We start from the raw sequence: 24,956 nt of genomic DNA on the forward strand, positions 1-24,956 counted from the left end.
TTGGTTACCTAATAGTGTATTGTTTATCCTCCATGTGTTTGTATTTTTTAGTTTTTTCCCCTGTAATTGATTTCTAATCTCATAGCATTGTGGTCGGAAAAGATGCTTGAAATGATTTCAGTTTTCTTAAATTTATTGAGGCTTGATTTGTGACCTAAGATGTGATCTATCCTGGAGAATGTCCCATGTGCCCTTGAGAAGAAAGTGTATTCTGCCACTTTTGGGTGGAATGTCCTATAAGTATCAATTAAATCTATCTGGTCTACTGTGTCATTTCAAGCTGTGTTTCCTTATTAACTTTATGTCTGGATGATCTGTCCATTGGTGTAAATGAGGTGTTAAAGTCCCCCACTATTACTGTGTTACTGTCGATTTCCCCTTTTATGGCTGTTAGCATTTGCCTTATGTATTGAGGTGCTCCTATGTTGGGTGCATATTTATAATTGTTATATCTTCTTTGATTGATCCCTTGATCATTATGTAGTGTCCTTCCTTGTCTCTCTCTTTTTTTTTAAAGACTGGGAGCATTTTATTTTTATTATTTCCTTATTTATGGCTGAGTTGGGTCTTTGTTGCTGTGCATGGGCTTTTCTCTAGTTGCGGCGAGTGGGGGCTACTCTTCGTTGCGGTGTGCGGGCTTCTCATTGCGGTGGCTTCTCTTGTTGCAGAGCACAGGCTCTAGGCCCACAGGCTTCAGTAGTTGTGGCACGTGGGCTCAGTAGTTGTGGCTCGCGGGCTCTAGAGTGCAGGCTCAGTAGTCGTGGCACACGAGCTTAGTTGCTCCGCGGCATATGGAATCCTCCTGGACCAGGGCTTGAACCTGTGTTGCCTGCATTGGAAGGCAGATTCTTAACCAGTGCGCCACCAGGGGAGTCCCCTTCTTTGTCTCTTGTAACATTCTTTATTTTAAAGTCTATTTTATCTGATAGGAGTAGTGCTACTCCAGCTTTCTTTTGATTTCCATTTTCATGGAATATCTTTTTCCATCCCCTCACTTTCAGTCTGTATGTGTCCCTAAGTCTGAAGTGGGTCTCTTGTAGACAGCATATATATGGGTCTTGTTTTTATATCCATTCAGCCAGTCTGTGTCTTTTGGTTGGAGCATTTAAATTTAAGGTAATTATTGATATGTATGTACCTATTACCATTTTCTTAATTGTTTTGGGTTTGTTTTTGTAGGTCCTTTTCTTCTCTTGTGTTTCCCAGTTACAGAGCTTCCTTTAGCGTTTGTTGTACAGCTGGTTTTGTGGTGCTGAATTCTCTTAGCTTTTGCTTGTCTGTAAAGCTTTTGATTTCTCCGTCAAATCTGAATGAGATCCTTGCTGGGTAGAGTAATCTTGGTTGTAGGTTTCTCCCTTTCATCAATTTAAATATATCCTTCCACTGCCTTCTGGCCTGCAGAGTTTCTGTTGAATAATCAGCTCATAACCTTATGGGGATTCCCTTGTATGTTATTTGTTGCTGCTTTTAATATTTTTTCTTTGAATTTAATTTCTGTTAGTATGATTAATATGTGTCTCAGTGTGTTTCTCCTGTATGGGACTCTCTGTGCTTCCTGGACTTAATTGACTATTTCCTGTCCCATGTTAGGGAAGTTTTTGACTATAATCTCTTCAAATATTTTCTCAGACCCTTTCTCTTCTTCTTCTGGGACCCCTATAATTCTAATGTTGGTGCATTTAGTGTTGTCCCAGAGCTCTCTGAGACTGTCCTCAATTCTTTTCATTCTTTTTTCTTAATTCTGCTCTGTGGCAGTTATTTCCACCATTCTGTCTATCTTGCAGCTCACTTATCTGTTCTTCTGCCTCAGTTTTTCTGCTATTGATTCCTTCTAGAGTATTTTTAATTTGTTATTGTGTTGTTCATTACTGTTTGTTCTTTAGTCCTTCTAGGTCCTTGTTAAACGTGTTGTTTTTGTATTTTCTTCATTCTATTTCCAAGATTTTGGGTCATCTTTACTATCATTAGTCTGAATTCTTTTTCAGTTAGATTGCCTATTTCCTCTTCATTTATTTGGTCTTGTGGGTTTTTACCTTGCTCCTTCGTCTGCAACATATTTCTCTGTCTTCTCATTTTGTTTAACTTACTTTTGGGGGGGTCTCCTTTCTGCAGGCTGCAGGGTCATAGTTCCTCTTGCTTCTGGTAAGTCCACTCACAGTGGGTGAGTATGGTCCAGTGGCTTGTGTAGGCTTCCTTGTGGAGGGGACTTGTGCTTGCATTCCGGTGGGTGGAGTTGGATCTTGTCCCTCTGATGGGCAAGCCCTCATCAGTTGGTGTGTTTTGGGGTGTCTGTGAACTTAGTGTGATTTTAGGCAGCCTCTCTGCTAATGGGTGGGGTTGTGTTCCTGTCTTGCTAGTTGTTTAGTGTGAGGCGTTCAGCACTGGAGCTTGCTGGCCGTTCAGTGGAGCTAGGTCTTGGTGTTGAGATGGAGACCTCTGGGAGGGCTCTCCCCAGTGGATATTCCCTGGGGCCGGGAGTTCTCTGGTGGTCCAGTGTCCTGCTCTCGGCTCTTCCCACCTCAGAAGCTCAGGCTCGACCCCTGGCCACAGAACCAAGACCCCTGTTACATGGAGACTTTCTTGCCTTTCTGGAAGTCTGAGGTCTTCTGCCAGTGTTCAGTAGGTGTTCTGTAGGTGTTCTGTAGGAGTTGTTCCACGTGTAGATGTATTTTTGATATATCTGTGAGGAGAAGGTGAGCTCCACGTCTTACTCTTCCATCACCTTCCTCATTCTCTCCACATTTTCTTAGGCAAGATCTGTCCACCCAGAAGGGCCCTTTCTTTCCATTGGCACCCCACGCACATATTGTATTTTTGGTTCCTGAGACAAGGAAATGTATATCATTGTGAAAGAAAACAGGTAATTGGTTCCAAAACTCACTTTTTGGCCAGAACCAACCAGTGGCCCTGCAAAGTGGCTGGGTCTTGTGGCCCTAGTTAGGATAGAGGGATAAGGAAGCTTCTTCCTGGAGCCCCATCACAGGGAAGGGCTCAAAGCCAACCCATGCTGGCCAGATTGCAGCTTTCCCTGCTGGTACCTGGTAAGGTGCATGCCAGCCATGCACCAGTGCCCCTAAGCTCCCCACAGCCTCACCCAACCCTGCTGCCACTGGCATAAAGCTGCCCATTGGAAAGTTTGGTTTCAGTTTTCAGCCATAGCAGCTCCTCTGGTGTTCCTTCCTAGCCTGCCTAGTGTCCATCATTGACAGCTTTTACGGCAGGAAGGTGGGCAGGTTGATAAGAGCCTCGTTCACAGGGGTCTCTAAAATGAGGTGGGGGCAGACTGAATCAGTGAGTCACGCATTTCATTCACTCAAGTTCCACCTTCGCAAATTTTTTTTTTACCTGTGAACTGCGTGTGCTTTTTATTTACCTAGAAATGACTCAGAGAGAGAAATTAGAGGTGTGTGGTGTAACATGACTTGCTGGTGAGTGGTCAATTCTGTCCGCTTTTCTGCTCCTGAGACCGATCTCCAGAGGGTGCCAAGGATAGCCAGGTTTCATTTATTTGTCCAAGTACAGGCATGATCAAAAGTGTTCTAAATAAGTCATGGTTTACAGCATAGATTATAGAATTTCCTCTGATTATTTGATTGGGTCACACGAATTTAAAGTTCAATTGAAACTTCACTTTCAAAGTTTCCTCTCCTTTTCTCTGAATATGCCAGAGCATGATGACAAGAGTATCACAGATTCCTAAAAATCCACCCAAACAAGCATATCTCAATACATTATGGTTTATTCACCTTAAGAAGAATCTAGAATACAGTATCAACAAGGATACTGGAACATGGTTTGGGATGGGAGACAGAGTTATGCCCAGTTGTGTTCTGGACCACTGATATAGATGATTCTCACTTCATTTTAGAGTTTCTATAATTGTAGCAATTATCTCTGAAAGATTTTTGTCCACACTGATTTGAATGAAATTTTCTGGAGCTGATGGGGGCTCCAAAGTATCAAACTGGGACTGCAATAACTCAGGGGACATAAAATGCCCTTTTCTTTTGAGTAAGCGTCCAGAGATGACCTCGAACGACCCAGTCAGATGGACCACAAGGAGCTTCACTTCAGCCACCTTTTCTTCCTTTCCTGACTCATCACACTTCAGAGGTGCACCATCTTTTCCTTGTATTAAGATGTCTCTGTATACTTTCTTCAGAGCTGAACAGGCAAGAATTACATGCTGTCCAGAGGCTACATCTCTGTTAAAAAAATAAAGTGTGTGGGGGGAAGATGAGCGCTAGAGTGAAGACATTTAAAATAATTGGTGTCAAGTTTAGGTTGAGGACTAGAGTCCCACTTCTCTGACAGTGGAAGGTGTTACAAATGGTGGCCAAGTATCAGGCAGTCCTGGCTTTGAGGTAAAGATCTTCCACTAGTGAGGCATCTTGGGTAACATATTTACCTCCCCGAGCATCAGTTCATCATCTGCTAAATGCAACTACTCAGAGTACCTGCCCATAGAACTGTAATGAGTAAGTTTATCAAGGTGCCCAGCACACAGGAAATGCTTGGTAAGTATTGGCTCTGCCCCTTGGATGTAGGATGTGACTGAGCCACCACTTGTAGACATGGGTGGCTGCCGGCAGGTACCTGTGCCCCGCACACAGCACAGCTCAGGCTCTCCTCTCAGGTATTCAGGGATTTGAATTTCACAACTGGCTTCTCTCCATTCCTACTCTACAGTATGCTGGGAGTCTGGGGAAGTTACCAGTGCAGAGCTAGAGAGAGCAGGAGAAAAGGGAGCATCAGCCCCTGTGTGGTCAAGGTGAGAAGGATGTGAGAAGTTTCCAGGGCAGTGCTAAGGAAAAAAAAAAAAAAAACTGAGCCAGAAATAGAGGTAGAGTGACAAGGCACCAATAAGGGAAAACCAGTGTTGTTCAAGACCATACATGAGGGTGAGCCCCCTTTCCACTAAACCTACATGTACCAGCCAGAAGAGGCAGTCATCTTGGGGCCAGGAAGGAACTGTATAAAGAGGTGAAGGGTCAAAGCTGGCTTGGGTACTTAGAAATTTCAGTTCAGAACTGAGAATTCTGAAGGGGCCTGCCTTGATTCATGGCCACTGTAGACTGGAGACCCAGTGGATGGAGTGTGTCATCAGCAACAAACCTATGTACCTGAGCCTTCTGGCTCTTCCCAAGGGCCATGAGTGAGAGCTTGTTTATTCTGAGCCTGGAAGTCTGATCTCTATTCTCCTGAGGATCTTCACTTCTGCTTCCATCACAGGTCAGTATGTTAGATCTCTGACAAGTCTGTTTATCTTAGAGACCCAAGTGGGCAGGAGTTCTCAACTCCAAACCTTAAACCCCTAAGCCCATGCAAAGACAGGGCTGCCAGCCATGTCTGTGCAGTCTAAAAAAAGTAAACTGATTTTTAATCATACGTATACTCTAATTTCATATGGCCCACATGATTTTAGATTTATAAAACATGACTTCATCTGAGACAGCAAGATTTAGAACCTATTCCCTGCCACTTCTTTATCTTCCATGTCCCAACCAGGATTCCCAGGGGTCTGGCCCACAGATGGGTTGGGGAGGACCTCGTTTGCTCAGAGGCATGCTACAGAGCTGAACAATTTGAGACTTCAATCCTGGTGGCCAGTTATCTGTTGACTTATGAATGACCCCAGATCTTCCTGGTTGTCAGAGTTTGAAGTAGGAGGCAATATAAGTGGTGGCTAAGGTATAGCTATACGTCATTATTATTTTTTTAGCACTTACTATATATATTAGGTACTGTTCTAAGTGCTACCCATGCTTCATCTCACTAATTCCTCACAACAGTCTGTGAGTAGGAACTATATTTATCCCCATTTTCAGATGAAGAAATAGGTTTATGGAAGCCAAGTGGCTGACCAAGATTCCCAGCTAGTAATTGTGGAGTTGTTTAGAAGGCTAACTCCAGAACCCAACTAAACTACACATCTGTGGCTGATTAAAATCATTGTTGGTTACTTGATAGAGGTGCATTTCATTTCTGGGATGCCATATCAGCAGTCAGTTGTGATTTCAAGAGTGTATTTTTTCCCCTGTACTTTGTGATGGGTTTTCTTTACTCACTGGCTTACCTGGCGCCTGATTTTCTCTTACCTTTGTAAAATGTCATGCAAGTTGCAGAGCCATGGAATCCTGTCCTGAAATGAAGGCAGACACAAAGTGGCTTTTCCAGGTTTTGTTCGTTTTTACAGAAAGTTAATCATTTTCATCAATGTTAAGGTCCAGAGAGATCTTAGTGGTTTTGAGGAGTAGGCCATGCACAAGGCTGAGGGGTCAAGTCACTAGGCAGTTCAGCACAGAAGCATTTTCCTGGTCCAGGTGTCAGAGGCTCTTTTCATAATAATAAAAATTGCCCTAAAATACCAGTATGTAACTTCCACCATCTTTTTTTTTTTTTCTTTTTTTTTGTGGTACGCAGGCCTCTCACTGTTGTGGCCTCTCCCGTTGCGGAGCACAGGCTCTGGACGTGCAGGCTCAGCGGCCATGGCTCACGGGCCCAGCTGCTCCGCGGCATGTGGGATCTTCCCGGACCGGGGCACGAACCTGCGTCCCCTGCATCAGCAGGTGGACTCTCAACCACTGCGCCACCAGGGAAGCCCAACTTCCACCATCTTAATCTTCCCATTGTAAGTATATTTTCTCTGGTTCTGATATGTATATAAATCTTTATTATACTGCATGATTCTTTAGGTGCCTCTGATCTCAAATGCAGAGCGGTATTCACAGAAACCCTATGTCAGCTGCTCTCTGGTCCTATTCTTCAAATCCTCCAAAAGCAAAGCTCTACTCAGATATAAGCAGTGTGAGAATTTTGTATTTCTCCAGAGAAGGCAGAGGAAGTTTACATAGGGCACCCTACAGTGTTTCACAAAGGAATCCTCCTAGGGTAAATACTGATTGGTCATAATGCATTTAAAGAAAAACATAATTTTTTATTATGGAAATTTTAAACACATTCAATGATTTTCAACTCACAGTCTGATTTTATATATGTCCCAGCCATATCCTTACCTGTGCCCTCATCCTTTATCATTTTGATGCATATTCAAGAAACATGATGTGTCTTTAGAAGTCCTTGCTCTTAAACATTTGATTACTACCATTTTATTTAGGATTTTTGCATTTATATAATTGAGATTGACCTGCATTTGTTTTCTTGTATAGTCCATGTTAAATTTTGGTATCAAGGTTATACTAGCCTCATAAAATAAGTAGGGCAGCTTTCCCTCTTTTTCCGTTCTTTGAAACAGCTTGTATACAATATATTATTGTTATGAACTGAATGTTTTTATTTCCCCAAAATTCATACCCCCTAATGTAATGATATTTGGAGGTAATTAGGTTTAGATGAGATCATGAGGGTGGGGTCCTCATGATGGGATTAGTGTCCTTTTGAGAAGAGACCAGTGAGCTAGTGTGTACTTTTTCTCTCCTTCCACTGCCCTCCCCCTCAATCACCCAGTGAGGATACAGTAAGAAGGCAGCTGTCTAGAAGCCAGGAAGAGAAACTCCAGGCTCAGAATAAACAAGAACCTGACCATGCTGGCATCTTGCTCTTGGACCTTCACCCTCCAGAACTGTGAGAATAAGTGTCTATTGTTTAAGCCACTCCGTCTATGATGTTTTGTTACAGCAGCCTGAGCTAAAACTCATCTTAAAAACTCTGTGCCTGGGGCTTTTTTTGAGGAAAGATCTCTGATTACAGGTTCAATTTCTTGAATGAGCATTGTGTTATATTCAGATTTTTCTATTCTTGATTCAGTTTTGGTAACTGAAATACTTTAGAATCAGCAAGGTCACGTTTTCATTGGCGGGGGTGGGGGGGAGTAGACTGTGTCCCTGAGCACTGTCTCTGCCATCAGATCACTGTTATCCAAGCCTGTTTTCCCACAGTAATTTATATTTTACTATGAAAGTGTCCAATTTTATCTAAGTCTTAAAATTCACTGGTATCAGATTTTTCATGGCCTCTTTTCATTCCTAGTCTTAATTGTGCTTTTTTCCGCCCTTGATCAATCTTGCCAGAGATTTGTCTGTTTTTATCTTTTCAAACAATTAGTTTCACTCATCACCTATATGGCTTCTTTGTTTTATATTCCATTAATTTCAGCACTTATTTCTATATTTTTCTACATTCTTCCTTTTTATTATTTTTTTTCTACTTAAACCCTTAGATCACCATTTTCATTTTTGTTATTTTTCCAAAAGTGCATTCAGAGGCTGTAAATTTCCTTCTAAGTACTCTTTCAGCTATATCCCATAAGTTTTAGTTGATAGCACTTTTGTCATACATTTCCAAATATCTTATAATTTCCACTATGATTTTTAACTTATGAATTTATATGAATGTCAATTTTTATTTTTCAATTTTACTTATTTCTACAGTTTCCAACCATTTTATGATTTGTGAGAATTTTTATTATTGATTTCTAATTCTTGTGCATTATGATAAAAAATGTGATTGATTGGTATGATATTGACTCTTTAGAATTTGTGGCAAATTGTGCCATAGAGCACTAGTACTATGTGGTCTAGTATATGGTCAATATTTATAAATGTTCCATATGTACTTGAAAAGAATGTTTATTTTTTATTCATGCTTTTCAATATATTTGTTGTTTAAATCTTCTATATCTTTACTAATTCTTCTTGTCTGTTTTGTGTATCTTTTGTCTGTTTTGATGTTTTCAAGAGAGTTGTTTTAAATTCTCCCATAGATTAAGAATTGACAGTTTTCCCTTCTGTCTTTGTGTGTCTGAAAATGTCTTCTGCTCTTACTCTTTCTCATTTTAAATAAGATTTCAGTTGGTAAAGAATTCTTGGTTGACAGTTATTTTCCCTCAGCAGTTTAAATACTTACTCCCGTCTTAAGGGCTCTATTGTTGTTGAGAAGTATCTCTTGTTATATTGGGCAATCATTCAGAACATATATTTTCTCTTTGGTAGCTATAGGTAGAAAATAAACCTCTTTGTCCTTGATGTTTTGCAGTTTTACTATTTATCCTGTTCAGGACTCATTTTATATATTCAGTCTAAGGAAACTGTTAATATTATCTCTTTGAAAATTGCCTTTCCCCCACTTATTCTATTCTCCTTGGATTCCTTTTAGTTGTATGTGAAACATTTTATTATACCAGTCTCTTAATTTTTCTCGAATATTTTTCTAGTTATCTAGCTCTCTTATTCACTCTGGGTAATATCCTCTAGTCTGCCTTCTAATTCACTAGTTCTCTCTTCAGCTGTGTCTAGTTTATTGTTTAATCCATCTATTGATAATGAAACATTATCAATAAATTTTCTGTTTCTTTCATTTGATTCTTTTAAAAAAATTAAAGTATAGTTGGTTTGCAATATTATATTATTTCATTTGATTCTATTTCTTGGAGTATGACTTATTCCATTTGTGCTTTTTTGCTGATTCCCTCTCACAGTGGTTCATTTACCTGTATCGTTTGTACTTTTTGACTGCAGGTGCATCTTCAGATTTTTTTTCCCTTATAGGAGTGCTGAGTTTTGGAAACATTTCCATAGGTAGTTTTGCTAATTCCAGACTAGTATTACATTAATTTTTCAACTTGGTCTATGTCACATGAAGTGAATTGGGCGTAGGAAAGTCTCTAGTTTTCCACCTGTGGTCCAGGGGAGACAGCCAGATTCTTTGCTGCTTCTTGAATCTAGTGAGTGGAGATATTCGTAATCCTCACTCAAATAAAGTCTTCCTTTAAATACTTTATGCAAGTCCTCGCACTTAGTTTCAGGTCCAGCTCCATGCATCATATAGGCCTCATCTCCCATCTCTACAGGGGCATCAGAATCTCAGTTCCCAGCCTCCTGGCTTACATGCATTTCCAAAACTTGGGGGAAGAGGTTACTTAGGTTTAATTAAATCTTGCCACTTTGATTCTGGCACCTGAGAATTTCTCATTTTGCTTCTGACCTTGGTTAAGCCCTTGGCTATGCCCCCCCAACCCACAATCTTTTCCACCAGGAGCCTTTCAAGTTCTCCAGCTCTGGGTGAGCTCCTTTAGTTCCTGAATATCTCCTCTGGGCTCAGGCTTTCCCATTTCTTATTCAGAGTAACTAAATACTCAGTAAGTGAAATGTTCATTCCACCAAGGCCTTCACTCTGTACTCAGCAAACTAAAGACCGTTACTAGGACCCACCCTTTTCAGGAAGCAGAAGATTTTACACACACACACACACACACACACACTCTCACACAAAAAACACACACATATATTTAATTTTTTCATGTTAAATAAAATTTTTGAAAAGCATGTGTGCTAATATTGGGTTGAGGTTCCTGGAAGTTTTACTAGTGATAGAATTTTTTAAGACTTTACCTCTACGGGGACTTCCCTGATGGCGCAGTGGTTAAGAACCCACCTGCCAATGCAGGGGACACAGGTTCGATCCCTGGTCCGGGAAGATTCCACATGCCGCAGAGCAACTAAGCCTGCGCGCCACAACTACTGAGCCTGCTCTCTAGAGCCTGTGAGCCACAACTACTGAGCCCACGTGCCACAACTACTGAAGCCTGCGTGCCTGGAGCCCGTGCTCGCAATAAAGAGTAGCCCCCGCTTGCTGCAACTAGAGAAAGCCCGTGCGCAGCAATGAAGACCCAACACAGCCAAAAATAATAATAAAAAAAAAAGACTTAACCTCTATGTACACACTAGTCGACCAGAGACCACTTAGAAGTACAAATGCAACAGTTACAAAATCCACACAAGACACAGATCAAATGACAACTATCACCTAACTTACACAAATAATAAAACAACAGCTATTAATACATAATTCACAGAAATTATTACTCAAGTTACAACAGCTACTACAATGTGCACACATTGTAGCTCAAATGTATTTAATGAATGAAACATTTGTTTATGTTAGCACTTGTCTGACTGTAGTCAGTAGAACCATTGTGGTTATTTCTAAACAAAGTAACAAGATCATGAGGCTTACCAGCTCCAGATTTGCAGACCACAAAGAACTCTGTGCTTTATGAGGAGACCTATGTGCTCTTGGAAAAGAGTGTATATGTTTAAGGTTTATTATTGGCAAGGTTTTCTAAGACATCATACTCAAAAACTAAATGTTCTGGAGAAGTCTATGAGGAGAAAAAAAGTTGTAGGAGCTATACTTATGGAACTTGAAATTGCCACTGTAACACATATTTTCTGGGCTATGGCAGGGGTCCAGGAAGAAGAGTGTCAAGGATTATAGGTAGCGGGGATAATTAGATGGACTTACTGAGCTGTGCAGTATTTTATGATGGAAAATTGCCCATGGGAAAAGCTGCCAATTCAAGCACAGATTTGGGTTTCCCCTTTCCTTCATCCATTTACAAGCGTTTGTTGTGTGCTTAGGGAGATCCAGACACTGCTCTGGGTGCTTTCTTTCAGTACTCTAGACATGATCACCCTAAGTTTAACTTCGAAGATTCCATTTGCACTCAACTTTCTAAATTCCTTTCTTTCCTGTACTCTCACTGTGAATAGCTAAGCTTTTCTATTATATTCATGAACTAACAGGAATGAAAAAGAGAACACTGTTAGTTATACAATGACCTTAAAAAAATTTTTTTTAAACCTCTTTGGCTATATTTTCCAAAACAGCTCCTCTAATAGAAGGCTGTAGCAGAGCAGGGTGACTGGGCCTTAAAGACTCATGAGTCAGCAGGATGAGCAGTTTCCTACCTAGGATCCAGTCCTACAAAGATACAGTGCCTTTCAGGCCTGCAGGAAGGGCAGCACAGGCCACTTACTTGGTAAAGTGGTATACTAATCATTAAGGGGACTAACTTCATTGTGTGTTTTACATGTAAATGGGGGCATCCCATTTCAAGCTGTAGAAATGATGTCAACTTTTAAAAAGTTAAGGAGTCTGCTTATAGCATATGGGGCCCACAGTGAGGTAACTTCCTAAGCACTTGGAAAAGAAGGAAAGAAGCTTGTTCTTTAAAGCTTTAATTTAAAGAGCAACACTTAATAGAAAGGAACGGAGATGTATAAACTCATCTGAAGGAGTAAAAAGGACCCTCAGGCTAGCAGGACATCACTATGATCCAACTACATATTTTTACACACATAAAGGAAGCACGTCTGTCCCAGCAAGGCTTGGTGGGTGTGAAAGCCCAGGGCAGGAGCACTACGGAATTAAACAGCAGAGTACTGACCAGAGGACATGTCTGGCCATTGGACTGAGTTCTGGCCACAGGACTTTGAATATCATATTCTCATTAGCAAACATCTTCCTGTAAGGGGATGGCTGGTCTCACACCACTAGAAACTTCAGCCCTAACTCTCCTACTCTTTTGATTGCATGTTCACTGAGAAACCTGATTGTATGTTGGCTTCTGAAATCAGATCCATGTGAAGTGTTACAGGCCATGTGGCACTTAAATTTCTCCCTGTAAATTAATCAACTGGCATTCTGTTTTGTTTTGTTTTTTGTGGTACGCGGGCTTCTCACTGCTGTGGCCTCTCCCGTTGCGAAGCACGGGCTCCAGATGCGCAGGCTCAGCGGCCATGGCTCACAGGCCTAGCTGCTCCGCGGCATGTGGGATCCTCCCGGACCGGGGCATGAACCCACGTCCCCTGCATCGGCAGGCGGACTCTCAACCACTGTGCCACCGGGGAAGCCCCGGCATTCTGGTTTTATGTAGAAATCTTGTGAACCTGACTAGTGGGGTTCTCATATGAGACATGAATGCATGTTCAATGTGTTGACGGTGTCAGGCATTGAGCTGACAAGACAGAGCCTGACTACCCTTGTCCTATCTGGGTAGGCAGACAGCCTTTTCCACAATACATCCCTTGTCACTGTACAAGTCTCTAGGTGAAACAAAATCCTGAGACTATTGCCGTGGGCTGCTAACCCCCATTCAGCAAGAATGTTTGGTTTAGAAGAGGTAGTTGGAAGGTTCAGAGGGCCAAATGCTAATTCACATATTCAGTATTCACATGCCTACTTAGAGTTCAAGGAGCAATTATAATGATGCATTAGGACTGATTCACAGATGCAAACACAACAAACAAATGAGTTGTTCTTCTGCATGAGTAAAATGTTCCTAGTGGGTTTGGATGAACCAAGGAGAGGGGATAATTTGTTTAATTTCTAGTACTTTAGATATCTCTTCTTTCTTCACATTAGCAGAGGAGCAAACTTGTGTTCTGTTGTTTTACTTAGATTGCACATTTCCTCCAGTCCATCGGCACAAATATCTCTTTGTACAGAGATCAATCTCTATTATTTTATGGCTTAGGAAACAAATATGTTATGGTGTTAAGTTGGGTATTGACTTTATTATTCATTACATTTTCTGCATGCCTGAAACGTTTCACAATAAAGACGGAACAAATTAAAAATAACGGAAAACATGTTTGGGTAATAAGCTTCCTATCCTATGTATAGGAAAATGGAACTTTACTTTGAATCCATACTTTTTTATTGTTTTTAATAGTGCCTCAATATGTGCCTTCGTCAAGAATTAAGCATGTTGCATCACTTAGTCATAATAAAATTCCTCAGAAGCTCAACCATGAAAACTAATATTAATACATGGAAACATTAAACTATTTAAACAAAAATGGATGCTTTCAGACATTTGCCCAATCAGAATGTATGTTGGACCAGTTTATTCACTGCACTGGTAAGGTCTGGGTCCACCAGCCATAAAAACAATGAGAGAAGGTTGGAGATAAAACAGAAGCACTTTCAACTTTATTTTACAGAAGTTTCCAAGTATTGAGTCATAATTACACAATTGGGATCCTTCCTCGGAGGATCACATGGGGCCACAAGCAGAGAGTTTTCCCAAAGCAGCTCCAAAGGCTACCTAGACTCCATGTGGAAACCAGAATTCTCAGACCTGCTGTGTAAAGCCAGTTGTCACCTGCCTCAAATACCCTTCAAGGCCTAGGCCCCTACAATGGATGTGCTCACCGGGGGCTGTGCCTCTCTCCTGCTCTCACCCTCACCCTTGCTTTCACCCTTTCTTGCTCCACTTAATCAACCCTGATTCACTTCTTGTAGATTATTTTTGTGTGTGTGTAGTATCAGGGCCTTTAACACAGTAGAAAAAGTAGAGTCTTAGAGGTTGGAGAGATCCCCCTCACTCTGTGCCTTTGCTCAAGTTACTTCTCTGTGCCTCCCTTTGTTCATCTGCAAAATGGGGGAATCATATATAATACATTGAGCTGCTTTGGGACTTAAACAGGAAAAGGAGTAGACTCCATTTTAAACATTACTTTTTGGCTGATTTAATAGCTGCAATAAACAGCATTCATTTCCGACTCTGAATTTTGAAAAGACCTTTAATAAATAAATTTAGTATGCAGTGGGCTCTAACTCCACAAACAATGAATACTTAATATGTGCAAAGCACCATATCGAGCACTGGGGATGTAAATATGAACAGTGCAGTCCCTGTCCTCGAGGGGGTCACAGCCTGAGGATGGGTATTTATCAATTAAACTACCCACAGGACAGTAATGAGGGCTCCAAGAAATATAAGAAGGGCTATGATAAGACAAGGGGAGAGAGCAATTTTGATCAGGCCCTAGGAAGACTAAATCTTAAAGGGTAAAGAGGATTTTAATGGAAGCAGGGCCTGTCAAGCAGAGGAAAGGGCAAGACTTGGCATATTAAAGATGGTTTACCAAGACTCTTGTCTAAATGGATGAGGCAGGAGCTCAGCACTGGTGAACAGGAGGTGTGGGAGTTGATAGGTGAGGAAGGTCAGCAGAAACTGTCAGGACTAGAGAATCAAGACCCTGAGTGACCTGCTAAGGAGTCTGGACTTTATTGTTAGGGTCTTAGGGAGGACTTGGACACATGAGCTCCAAATTTTGTGTTCATGTTTGTGAAAAAAGGGAATGATTGAGATCTCCTTTTCACAGATGCAGAAACTGGGGCAAAACAGAGGATATATTAAAGCAAATTCACTGAACTCTGTGTGTAAGTAGTTACTACGGACAATATGGTAACTAAGGCAAGTCAAACACAAAAAGTCTTAGGGGAAAGAGAGGAGGAAACAACATAACCCAAATGAACATCCCTGCTTGCTGGATCTGATGTTCTAGGTCCCTTCATTCCTGATAGTCCTTACATGCAGGGATGGGCGGGGGGCAGTGTACCCTGAATCCCCAGCCCAGTGCTTAAGCACTTGGCCTATCTAGAGAAACAGTGTCTTCTGGAAGGGGATGATGGTTAAAGGGCAGGGCAGGAGCTCAGAGGAACAGATGGAAGATGAGTGTGTCCAGCATTGCTGGGGAGGTGGAGAGAGGGCAAGGAAAGTAGGAGGGGAGGACAATGGGCGATGGACTGGTTTTATCTGGTGCAAAAGTGAACTTAAGCCCATAGAGGAAAGAATGCATGTAAAAATAATATATACCCCAAAAAGGATAGGGGGAAAAACTCAAATTCAATTAGTAGGTATTTTTAGAAGATGAAACCAAGGGTGATGAAAATTCTGTGAAAGGATTTTTCGGCACTGGTTGAATTTTCTATACAGGATAATATTATATTTATAATCAGGGAAAAATTTTCAAAAAACCTCTTTTAAATAGACTTTGAGGTTGAAGTCTGCTCAGGTGTCACCATACGCTACCAGGACAGCATGAACCTGGCACATATGGGAGACTCACTGACTGGCAGCTTGGAAATTCTTTATTATCATCATCATCACGCTAATAATGTATTGCATCCTGGGTGGCGTATCTTTCTATACCAGCGCTGTCCAATAGAGCTTTTTGCCCTGAGGGAAATGTCCTCTATCTGTGCCACCTGGATTAGCAGCCACCAGCCACATGTGGCTGTTGAACACTTGAAATGTGGCAATGCAACCCAGGAACTGGAGTTTACATTTAATTTAATTGAAATAGACTTAAGGAGCCCTTGGTATATTCAACTCAGGTTCTTTCTTTTCACATCTCAGCCTTCTGAGCACAATACCCTCCCCAAACCCTCCTGAGACTCTTCCGCAAGGCCAACCGCTATGTCTGCCTCTAACACTCTAACTGATGTTCAGTACAGTATCTTTGGGGTGGGGGGCTGGTTGCCAGAGCAACCAGGAGGTCCTTGGTGCCAGCTCAGCTGTGACCCACACCTTCACTCTTAGACTCGCTGGGCTCTCATCAAAAATGTAAGCCATCTGCCATCTTACCTCTTTCTCTCTGCTTCTCTCTAAGGTCAGGCTAACTTGTACAGCTGCCTCTGAATATATTTAGTAACTTGTGTTTCTTCCAGTAACTGATAACCTTTTCTTCGGTACAATAATTCCTCTTCTGAATTCTCCTCCCCAGCCCCCCATCCATACTGCCCACTTAACAAGCCTCACGTGTGAACAAGAGGAAGGCTGCTTAAATGCCATTTTAAAATCTGTCCATTTGGGTTGCTTTACTGTGTTCCTTATTTTAATTTTCACTTGTACCTGCCAAGGAGAAAAATAAAATAACCCTAGCACAGTCACATTTTACACACTCCACAGAAATGGTTTCTGTTACATGTATGTATATATAGATAAGATATTAGCAACAACAATAAGAAGTGATATTTACTGAATGCTTCAGGCACTTCTCTGTGCACATTTTTCATATTATCTCATTTAATCCTCGCAAGAACTCAATGAAATAGGTCCTGTCACCATCCCTACTTCACAGGAGGAAAATGAGGCACAGAGAGACTAAGCCATCTGCCAAGTCACACAAGCTCAGTGGTGAGGCCAGGTTATCTATATTATGTTTATTATCTCTCATATAATATCATTATTTTGTTTACATTATTACTCTGTATCCCTTTTTTGCTTCTCTCCTCCTGCCTTCTAAAGTCAGATGCTGTAAACTTGATTTTGATGGTTTAACGTTTGAACTATTACAAATGGAGGTGCACTCCCTGGGACAAAGAGAAACCCTCAGAGTGCTCTAGAATTAGACCTAACATGGGTTAATGACTCCAGTCCTTCACGGCAGGACAAAGAGAAGAAAGTGGGGCCCAACTGGGGTGAGCCAAGGTCATGAAAGTGAAAACACCAGTGTTGCTCTTTGGCCAGTTCCATACCATACCTGCCCTTTGGACACCCTTGGCACGTGGGCCCAGCTAGAGCCCCTGCTCTCAGCTGCTCTGTGGACTCAGCCCTACGCCCTGCCCTCAGTCTCTCCTGGGTTACAGCTAATCACGCCAGTGAATCCAGTTTGTGACTCTGGTTTGAGAGAGACCCTCTAGGAAAGGGCCTCATGACAGTGTATAAAGAAATGAGGTGCTAGTCATTCATTCTTACACTCATTCATTCATTCACTCACAAATCTGCCACAAATATTTTCTGACATGTACTGTGTGTCAGGCTCTGGGGATATATAATGGTTAACAGAAATGGCCATAGTGCCTGCCCTTTTGGAGGTAAAATCTAGTTGTAGAGATAAATAGTAATCAAATTCTCACACCACCAAATGCCATGTTGCAACTGGGACAAGGACGATAAGGGATACGGTGCCGTGAGAGTTTATTATAGGAGGTTTTACGTAGAAGTCAGGGAGAGCTTCCCTGAAGAAGGAGCACAGGAGCTGAGATGTGAAGCATGAGCCGGGTAACTGAGAAGAGGGCAGGGAAGTGCATTATTCCTCACAGTGGGAACAACAGAGACAAAGGCCCTGCGGGAGGAGCATGGTGGTAGAGCAACTGAAAGAGGCAAGGGTGGTTCCAGTGGATACAAGGAGGGGACGCGTGGCTCCAGAGGGCCAGATCTGAGTGTGTGAAACCCACCGGAGCAATTTTGTTTTTCTCCTTGGTGATCATAAATAGTGATGAATGAAAAAAAGAGCTGCAGCAGCCCAGGGAGCAGGATTCGTGACGCGACATCAGAGCCCTCCCCACTCCTACACCTGGGTGGGCGGGCGGGGGGGTGGTTTCCTCAGGCTGCTGGTGGGGAAGCAGCCAGGGCTTTGCTAGGCAAAGATGCCAGGGCCTGGCGAGGTGGTAGGCTGATAAGTCCTGGGAAGAAAAGATGAACTTCCCCACATATGAGGCAGAGGGGAGCCTCTGCCCTCTCAGGGATTACATTCTGCAGATTAAAATCCCTCAACAAAGTGTTCCGGCAGATCCCGCCGAGCTGGGGCAGAGGGTGGCATCACTGCTGATGCCAGTTTAGAGTTTAGATGGGAATTCAGGGCCAAACCTAACATATGTGGTGGACCCGCTGTGCACCTGGCTTTTGGAGCACTGTACGTGAGTGCATGACTCAGGAACTCTACTACAACAAGCACTGCAGGAACCTTAACCTGTGTCACCCTGCATCACAGGACATCTGTGCTGGAAGTAAAAACAGACAGCAAACCTTACCTGGTCATTCAGAGGTATACCTTTTCCCATCTTCATCCGATTTTCCTCTGGGTGATAGTCATCTGCATCATAGAATTTCCACCCTAGCTTTAAGAACAAAGTGAAAGAGGGTATGTGGCAGGTAGTGTGGCCCACATTACAGCCACCGTGGGGTTACTAAAACTAACGGGCAGGTACAGAAACAACCCTGCCACCCTCTTCTCCACCAGCAGCCCGAGGAAACCAGCCCCCACCCCCGCCGCCCACCCAGGTGCAGGAGTGGGGAGGGCTCTGATGTCGCGTCATGAATCCCGCTCCCTGGGCCGCTGCAGCTCTTTTTTTCATTCGTCATTATTTATGATCACCAAGGAGAAAAACAAAATTGCTCCGGTGGGTTTCACAAGCTGCATGGAGGTGTCTGTGGTGAGTTTACAAACCACTCAGGCCAGAAGAAAAGGCAGGGAGGGGAAAGGGAGAGAAGCAAAGAGACAACATGATGGGACTAGCAACTGGGAGGCATTAGAACAGGTTACCTGGGATGACAGCAGGGTGCCGACGGTGGATCTGTGGAGAGGACATAGATGTTACATGACTGCCTTTCCCAGCCTGCGCTGTGCCTCTTCCATCCGAGGAGCCCTGGGAAGCAGAGGGCTGCCCTACCGGTATTAATCGCCGACAACTTATGATACTGAAACTGAGATAGATGCTCCTGACCCTGGAGCCTAGAGCATGGCTTTAGTTTTCTCCAGGAATTTAAATGAAATAATTATCCGGTCATCACCAATTTTTCTCCCAAAAGCAATACATAAGATCTCATTAAACTCCTGAAGTTTTTTCCTTAAGTTTTTGGTCCCTGTTTTGTAGATAATTATTTTTTTGAGAAAAAATATTAAATTATTAAAGTGATAAATTCTACTGAGGATATTGGAGGGAGAAGTCTGACAGGGAATTTAACCTCTAAGCACCCACACAAGATTCAAGGAGCTCATAAAAGCATTAAAATATTGGGGCTTAAAAGGGGCACACTCTTCAAATAAAGGACATGGAGAATTACCAGCACTCATTATTAAGTCTGGGAGTTGAATGCTCTCTGTGCAATGCATCTGAGAATGATCTACCTGTTCGGACCCTAACAGGCTGCATGGTCAGTGAAGAGGGCTTGGGTCCTAGAAACTGAGGTGTGGCCACGGTCTCCATTCTGCCACTAAATGACTGTGTCCTCCTGTGTAAGTCACCTTGTCCTCTAAATCTGTTTTCTCACCTGTAAAACAAGGGAACTGAGCTACATTTATCCATTCACCTACTCATTTCACTCAGCCAATATCTACTGAGCACCTACTAGCTCCTAGGACATAATGCTCAGCCCACTGAGACTGGCCATCTTGAGGCTTACAGGCTAGCGCCGTAGGGTAGGGGTGGAGGCCTTCAGGCAATTAATTAGAAACGAAGCCCCTTCATGCTATCAGTTTCTGAAGTGTTACCCAAAATGCCAATCATTGAAGTATGAACTTCAGAAGTTTTTACTGTATCCTCCTACCATTTCACCATGCCCTCTTGCCTAAGTTTTACACACACTTTTACAATTATCTACTTGTTATTTTTGTTTAATTGGTTCACTTTTTTTTGTTGTTTTTTTGCGGTACGCGGGCCTCTCACTGTTGTGGCCTCTCCCGTTGCGGAGCACAGGCTCCCGACGCGCAGGCTCAGCGGCCATGGCTCACGGGCCCAGCCGTTCCGCGGCATGTGGGGTCTTCCCAGACCGAGGAACGAACCCGTGTCCCCTGCATCGGCAGGCAGACTCTCAACCACTACGCCACCAGGGAAGCCCCTAATTGGTTCACTCTTTAAAATTAAACAAATGTGTTAAACAAGGAAACTTTTTCCTTCCCTTATACAGGAAGCCACCCTCACTTGCCTTAAACAGGAGGCAACCAAAAAGATGTATACAGTGAAAACAAAACGTTGTGATGAAATTCTAGCTGGATACTATTCCTTACCAAGGGTCCTCTCTCTTTTGTTAAGAAGGTATCAGGGAAGTTTTAAAAAGACACACTTGTACCAAACTGAGACCTGCTCCCAAAAGTAACCAAAGGATTGAGAGAACTGGAACCTCTCCCATTATGTTCACTCCTTTGGAGGCTGCATAGGGTGACATGTTGTAGCCTACTGGTGACTAAACCGTCCCAGCCGAACTCCAGGGCTGGTGAAATCAGCGCTCTGTACGACGGAAATCACACTTAAGACCAAGTTAGATTAGCCAGGAATGAACATGTCAGCCACCAGTCATAATTTAAAAGAAAAGCTAACTAGATTGGGGTGTAGACGGGCAGGAAGGAGATAGAAGAAAATGGAAAAACCACTCTACCACTCTAACCAAACTTCCTAACCAGAGGACAGCTGGACTGTTTGAATATGGACCAGGGACCCCCAGCAGAAATATGGCAAAGTGCTCGGCTCATAGGAGACTGGTCAGGGCCGAACATTACAAACCAGTTTGGGGCCCAAATGTCTTCTGGTGGGATGGTCTAAATCAGGATCGAGGAGACTTAAAAAGACAGTAGGCAGTAGGCTGGGGCACAGAATAATGAGAAAGGTATTCAAGAGGCCTGAGCTTGTTGCGACAGCAGGAAAAAGAAGGAAACATGGAAAGAAGCTGAGGGTGGCTTCACTAAGATTGTTAAAATATAAAGAAAGCTAACACTGCCACCCACTCAAATGGCTCCATTCATTCATTCATCAAGTCAATACATATTTATTAAGCACCTACTATGTGCCAGGCATTGTTCTAGACACATATGTCAATAAACAAAAAGGAAAAAGATCCCTTACATTCAGGTAGGGGAAGGAAAGGCAATAAACATAATAAACTTATTATTTGACATTACTTTAACAGTGTTTTGAATGGGATCTTTCTGGTTTGAGACTATTGTTTTCTTAAGGTATTACCCCACTGCTCCAAATGTTATGGAGTATATTTAAAAATCCTGCAGGGCCCTAAGAGGGGCTCACAAAAGTCACCAAAGAGCTCACTGTTGCTACATCCAATGATCAATATAATCAATTCTCAGGCATTTTATCACTCAGTCCATCGACAACAGTTGACATTGACCTAAACATTAGAGGGCCCAGGGCTCAGTCCTTGGCCAGCTTATCCACACTCACTCCCTTGGTGTTCTGAATATGTATGTCTTTAAACATATCCACACACCGATGAGTCCTACATTTTCACCTAAAGTCCCTCTCTCCTGAACTCGACTTGGATATCTGATTGCCCACTTGACAGATCCACTTGGATGACCGATAGGCATGTCCAGCTCACCACATCCCACACTGAGCTCCTGAAATTTTCTGAATCAGGAGCTGCCCATGCGGTCCAGTGTATTTTAAAGACTCTTTCTTTCTCCAGGTAGGTAGGTTTAGTTTCCAAAAATTATTGTGGCATTTTTAGCCTCAAAGACAGGGAATCTTGCAGTATATACAGTAATGTCAAATAATAAGTTTATTATTAACTCCAAACCTGCTCTACCTATTGCTTCCCCATCAGTCAACAGAAACTCTTTTCTTCCAGTTACCCAGGCCAAAAATCTTGAAATCATTCATGACTCTTCTCTCCTTCATATCCCACATCCAGTCCATCAACACATCTTTTTGGCTCTACTTTCAAAATATTCCAGCATATGACCACTTCTCTTCACCTGTATTGTTTTTCTGACCTCATCTCCCAATCACTCTGCCACAATGGCCTCCCTGCTAGTCCACAAGAAAGTCAAGCCTCAGGGCCTTTGCACTTGCCATTCCCTCTGCCCATATGCCCTTTCCTGGCTATCCATGGGCTTATTTTCTCTCTTCTTGTAGGTCTTTCTCCAACACCACTTCCTCAGAGGAGCCCTCCCTCATTATCCTGCCTGGCTCTTTGTTCCACTTACCTTCCTTTATTTTCCCCTAGAGCACCTACTGCTGCCTGGTGCACTGCACAAGTATTTATTCCCTTACTGCCTCCCTCCCTTACTAGGATGTAAACTCTTTGAGGGCAGGGATGTATCTGTCTTGCTCACTACATGTCAGTGACGTTGAGGAAGGATTGAGCTCAATAAACATTTACTGAATGCATGAATATCATAACCATATGACATATGGTACAGTCTCCCCTCATCTGATCCAAGGCTTGGGTCGGGGGGCAGCACATGAACTGCCCAAGCTCACAATCAGACAGCAGTAGAACCAAGACCTAGGGCTCTGGACTTTCACTACATCACACCAGAGCAGCAGTTTTTCATTCTCTGAGTTCTTCAGTCATACACAGTGAGGGACTTTCTGGCTCTGTGTTTTATTTTAAATTTCAGTGCAAGATTCCCTGTCTTTGAGGCTAAAAATGCCACAATAATTTTTGGCAGCTAAACCTACCTACCTGGAGAAAGAAAGAGTCTTTAAAATACACTGGACCGCATGGGCAGTTCCTGATTCAGATCATTCTAGAAGGGACTGGATAAGCCTTTGGAGGTTGTGATATTTTAGTTGTCTTTTGCTGCCTCTGGTGGAATGCTGCCGTAGCTGCCTTTTCTGATAATAAAGGGCATTGTCAGACTTTGGTCTAAACAGGAAGCCAAAGGCTTCCTCAGCCCCCAAGTTGGCCAGACTGGGCTGGGCAGAGGTTTTGTGGTATGCAGTGCGCCTCCCTGCTTACAAACCTTCTTAACACCGAATCCTTACAGTTGAAGGGGGAACACAGTAAATAGGAAGGTTAAATTCACGTTCCAAAATCTAATCAGAAAAGTCCAGGGCCCGGCAGGAGGGAGCTGGCGCGGTGTCCAGCTTGACAAAAGTCTGTAGGAGCCTGGGACGAGGCTTGGCCCTGCTCTGTGGGCCTTGCTCCCTTGCACGCTGGGCCCACACGAGGCCCCCAAACATGGGCACCTGTGATGGCCCGGGCCGCTCCAGGTGGCGCGGGGAAGTCGTTACTCTATTCGCGCCTCTGCAGGCGCCTCTTCACAAGGCGCTTTCGCTAAAGCCTCTGCCTAAATTTACAGACGGAGAGCCCGAGTCTGGGGTATGGCCCCGGGCCGGGTGCCCCCGAGGCGAGCAGGTTGGCAAGTGGGGAGAGGGAGCAGGTGCCCTGGGCCTCAGTTCCCTCACCAGCAAAGGGAAAGGACGCTCCCGTCGCCGCGGGCCCGGAACGCCGGCGGATCTGGCCTCCGCCGCCCCGCGCCGCCCCCCCACTGCGCCCCCAGCGCCCCCAGCGCCCCGGCCCTCCCGGACCTACTTCCCCGAGCCGCTCACGCCCATCACCAGCAGCGCATTGGGCGCCGCCATCGCCCGGAGTCCCGTCGCCTTCTGGGGCCGGTCTGCTCCGCCTTCCCAGCCACGGGGGGCGGAGCCGCCCGCGACCCAGCCCAGCCCAGGCGGACCCCACCCCAAAGCCCCCACCAAGACCCCGCCCCAACAGTGCCCCACCCCTCATCCGGTCCCCAGCTACCCGCCACCCACGCCGACACACCTTCCCCTCCCTCTCGCGCCCCTTCCCCGACGAGACCCGTCCCACGCCAAGACTCCGCCCCCATGCGCTCCGCCCCAGCCGCCCCGCCCCCACAGCGCCGGGCGAGACCCGCGCGCCCGGCGAGACGCGCGCACCCGGCGGCCCACCGCTTCCCTTTCCCCCCAATTCCACCCAGTTCTCGCTGCGCCCTCCGCGCCCGTTTCCCTCGTGGGGTAAGTGGAGCCTCCCGCAGGCAGGAGGGAGCCGGTCCCGAGTCCCTGCACCTGCGGTCCTCCTCTCGTAGCCCCTCTCCGCTGCAGGGGAGCCTCGCCCTTGCAGGCCGGACCCTCGGGCTCCTCCTTCACTAATGGAAAGAGCATTTATTTGTTTTTTAAATGTTGTAAAAAGAAAAAGCAGAAAATTAATTCACACTTTGCCGCACCTGCAGGCAACAAGCGTCCGTTCCCAAAATGATCTGCCATCCCGCATAGATAAATGGGTATGAATATTTTATGAAGTTGGGATCATGCTGTACACGGTGTTTTGTAACCTGGCATTTTGTCACAATAATACAATACAAGGCAGATTTCTTTTGGTGTCAAATATAGACAGGTCCATAGTGGCACATGTCATGGCTCTGCTATTTAATCTGATTCCTGTTCTCAGGTAAATTACTTGAGGGGAAGAAGCACCCTTTGAAGGGCCATTTTGCTTTAAAACAATGTTAATTATGTACCATTTAAAATACTTGATTAAAAGTACTTCCAATGACATTCTGCCCAACCTCCTTCGTTATCCAAGATCATATTACTCTGTGTTCTTGAAAACAATAAAGCTGACATAAAAGCATTTATCTAAAGAATATTTCAATTACTCCTGTACCGACTTTTTTTTTCCCGGTACGCGAGCCTCTCACTGTTGTGGCCTCTCCTGTTGCGGAGCACAGGCCCTGGACGCGCAGGCTCAGCGGCCATGGCTCACCGGCCTAGTTGCTCCGCGGCATGTGGGATCTTCCCGGACCGGGGCACGAACCCGTGTCCCCTGCATCAGCAGGTGGACTCTCAACCACTGCGCCACTAGGGAAGCCCAACTGTTTTTCTTATGTAGCTCAAGTGGGTGAAATTTCAGTGTTCCTGGATAGAGGTTATACAGATGA

The 24,956-nt window shown here is 44.0% G+C and overlaps 1 protein-coding gene across 4 annotated transcripts; it reads right to left on the minus strand.

Annotated features, from left to right (window-relative positions):
* Positions 1 to 3,283: 3,283 nt before the first annotated feature.
* IDNK (IDNK gluconokinase) lies at positions 3,284 to 23,652 on the minus strand. 4 transcript variants are annotated; one of them, XM_079927650.1, is made up of 5 exons: positions 23,588 to 23,652; positions 18,861 to 18,891; positions 18,349 to 18,431; positions 6,099 to 6,142; positions 3,284 to 4,205 (listed from the first exon to the last, which is right to left on the minus strand). In XM_079927650.1, the coding sequence occupies exons 3-5, from the start codon at positions 18,382 to 18,384 to the stop codon at positions 3,860 to 3,862; spliced, it is 426 nt and encodes a 141-aa protein (XP_079783776.1). In that variant the 5' UTR covers positions 18,385 to 18,431; positions 18,861 to 18,891; positions 23,588 to 23,652; the 3' UTR covers positions 3,284 to 3,859. The 4 variants fall into 4 exon arrangements, with proteins under 4 accessions (XP_079783776.1, XP_079783773.1, XP_079783775.1 ...); XM_079927647.1 differs by having other exon boundaries at positions 18,349 to 18,435; positions 23,588 to 23,650; XM_079927649.1 differs by lacking the exon at positions 18,349 to 18,431 and having other exon boundaries at positions 23,588 to 23,623.
* Between the last annotated feature and the right edge of the window lie 1,304 nt (positions 23,653 to 24,956).

Source organism: Stenella coeruleoalba (assembly GCF_951394435.1).
Source record: "Stenella coeruleoalba genome assembly, chromosome: 7".
Taxonomy (NCBI): Eukaryota; Metazoa; Chordata; class Mammalia; order Artiodactyla; family Delphinidae; genus Stenella; species Stenella coeruleoalba.